The sequence below is a fragment of the Echinops telfairi genome, unplaced genomic scaffold (genome assembly GCF_000313985.2).
Source record: "Echinops telfairi isolate 266 unplaced genomic scaffold, ASM31398v2 ScPeMD7_12;HRSCAF=54, whole genome shotgun sequence".
In the NCBI taxonomy this organism is placed as follows: Eukaryota; Metazoa; Chordata; class Mammalia; order Afrosoricida; family Tenrecidae; genus Echinops; species Echinops telfairi.
Window position 1 is genome coordinate 12529037 of NW_022103909.1, and position 2184 is coordinate 12531220.

General features: G+C 38.4%; 1 protein-coding gene across 1 annotated transcript in view; it reads left to right on the forward strand.

Annotated features, from left to right (window-relative positions):
- The window catches only part of GXYLT1 (glucoside xylosyltransferase 1), a 49131-nt gene that overhangs the window by 15736 nt on the left and 31211 nt on the right, over positions 1-2184 (forward strand). Inside the window, exon 4 of the mRNA XM_013006934.2 lies at positions 278-529. Coding sequence (XP_012862388.1) covers positions 278-529 — 252 coding nt within the window. The remainder of the gene's footprint in view (positions 1-277; positions 530-2184) is intronic.

The following is a 2184-nucleotide window of genomic DNA, read 5'->3' on the forward strand; positions in this document are numbered from 1 at the left end:
ACCCTCCCTCCACCACTTCCTGATCCTTGAAGAGGATAACACTTTTCTTGTCCTGATTGTTAGTATTTGGTCTTCTCAATTTTATTTTTTTAGTTTTCTTCCCTCGAAAGTTTTATTAGGATCATCTCTTTATGGCATAGCAAAAAATTACAGATTTAGAAAAATTACTTGGAAAATATTTTTAAAATGTAAAACTATATCTTTAGTAGATTTATATTTAAAGTATCTTATGTTTTAGTTAGATAAATTATAGTGATTTAAATATCTTTCTTTATAGTTGATCCTGAAAGAAGTTGACTCACTATTGTATGTGGACACAGATATTCTTTTTTTACGACCCGTTGATGATATTTGGTCTTTACTAAAGAAATTTAATTCCACACAAATTGCTGCAATGGCACCAGAGCACGAGGAACCTCGGATAGGATGGTATAATCGCTTTGCCAGACATCCATACTATGGGAAAACCGGAGTGAACTCTGGAGTTATGTTAATGAACATGACTCGAATGAGAAGGAAATATTTCAAGGTAAGCTGGTTAACATTTCCCATCTTTTCCCTCTAAAGGCCTTGGTCTCCAATTTGGTTTTGTTTGATTATAAAGACTAAATTGAAACACTCAGAAATTTTCTTTATCTAGATTCTCTGTATGTATTTCTTTTGATATTTCTTAATACTCTGCTTAGTAGAACAATAGTTGAAACAAGGTGGCCTTAGAATGAAGGAAAGTAACAATGCAAGAAGTGGTAAGCAAACAAATCTCTCTCAGAAATCACAGTGGATTGTTTCTTAGAATGGAGGATGGCGAGACTTTGACTCAGGTATTTTGGCCATTGTATCAGGAGGAACCAGTCCCTGGAAAGTGGACATCAAGCTTGGTAAAATAGAGGGTCAGTATAAAAGAGGAAGATCCTTAATGAGGTGCTTTGATACAGAGGGCCGCCACACTGGACTCAGCATTGTGAGCACTGTGTAGGACCTGGCAGCATTTTGTTGTCTTGTACATAGGGTCTGCACAGCATTTACTCATAACAATAAGTGGAAACATTGTCTCCTTCGATGACCCTTCAATTTGTCATCTTGTAACCGTAGATATAGAGAGCCATAGAACTGGGATCTCAAGTATTCAGTCTAAGAGTGCTAGTTCAGAGCATGGCCTTTGGAGCCAGTTAGCCAGGATTAAATCCTGATATCTTATTAACAGTGTGTAGGGATACGTTTTGAACATCTGAGTTTCGGTTTCCTCATTTCTAAAATAGAGTTGTTAACAGACAATGCTTAGTATCTTATAAGGTTTTTATAAGGATTAAATGAGTTAGTAAGTGCTATTTTTATCTTCCATGCTATTGGAATTTAACTTAAAACAATTCCTGCATTTTTCTTATCCATCAGCTTGTGGCATCAGTGGCAATTTAAAATTTCAAGTTATGCCTTCTGAATCCATGAGTACGTTGTACTCGCTGTTATTTTCTACTCTATGTAGATGATTGTGTATGGTCCAACACAAGCAACTCAGGCCAGGATCCCAGGTATGGCTCTGCCCACTCACTGTGCACTGTTTAACTGCTAGCCAGTTAGCTCTTACACCGTAGTTTTAGCAACTGCACAGTGGAGAGAAGAAATGGACTCATGGTACCTTGTGTAGGTTCTTAGGATTACATGAAATCTTTTAATATGCTTATCACAGAGTCTGACACATAGTAAGCAAGTTTTAGAAGTTATTTCTAGAGTACCCACCATTGTCTTTCCCTATGGGCTTGTAGATATGCTGCTTCTCTTTTTATCTGTTGTCAGTTCCGTTCAGACTCACAGCGATTTCATGTACAATACCACAGAACTCTCCCCTGACCCAAGCCATCCTCATAGATGTAACGATGTGTGAACCCTTGGTGTAGCCAGTGTGTCATGGCATCTCATTGAGAGTTTTCCTCTTTTCCCTGCCCCTCTACTTTACCCCGCATGATGTCCTCCAGGTACTGGTCTCTCCTGATAACAGGTGTAAAATATGTGAGGTGCATTCTCAATATCTTCGATTCTAAGGAACATTCCACCTTACTTTTTCCAAGGCAGACTTGTTCTTCTGGAAGACTGTGGTACTGTCATCATTCTTTAGCAGCACCATCATTCACACGCATCAGTTCTTTGTCTCCCTTATTCAGTGTCCAACTTTCACTTGCGTGTGAG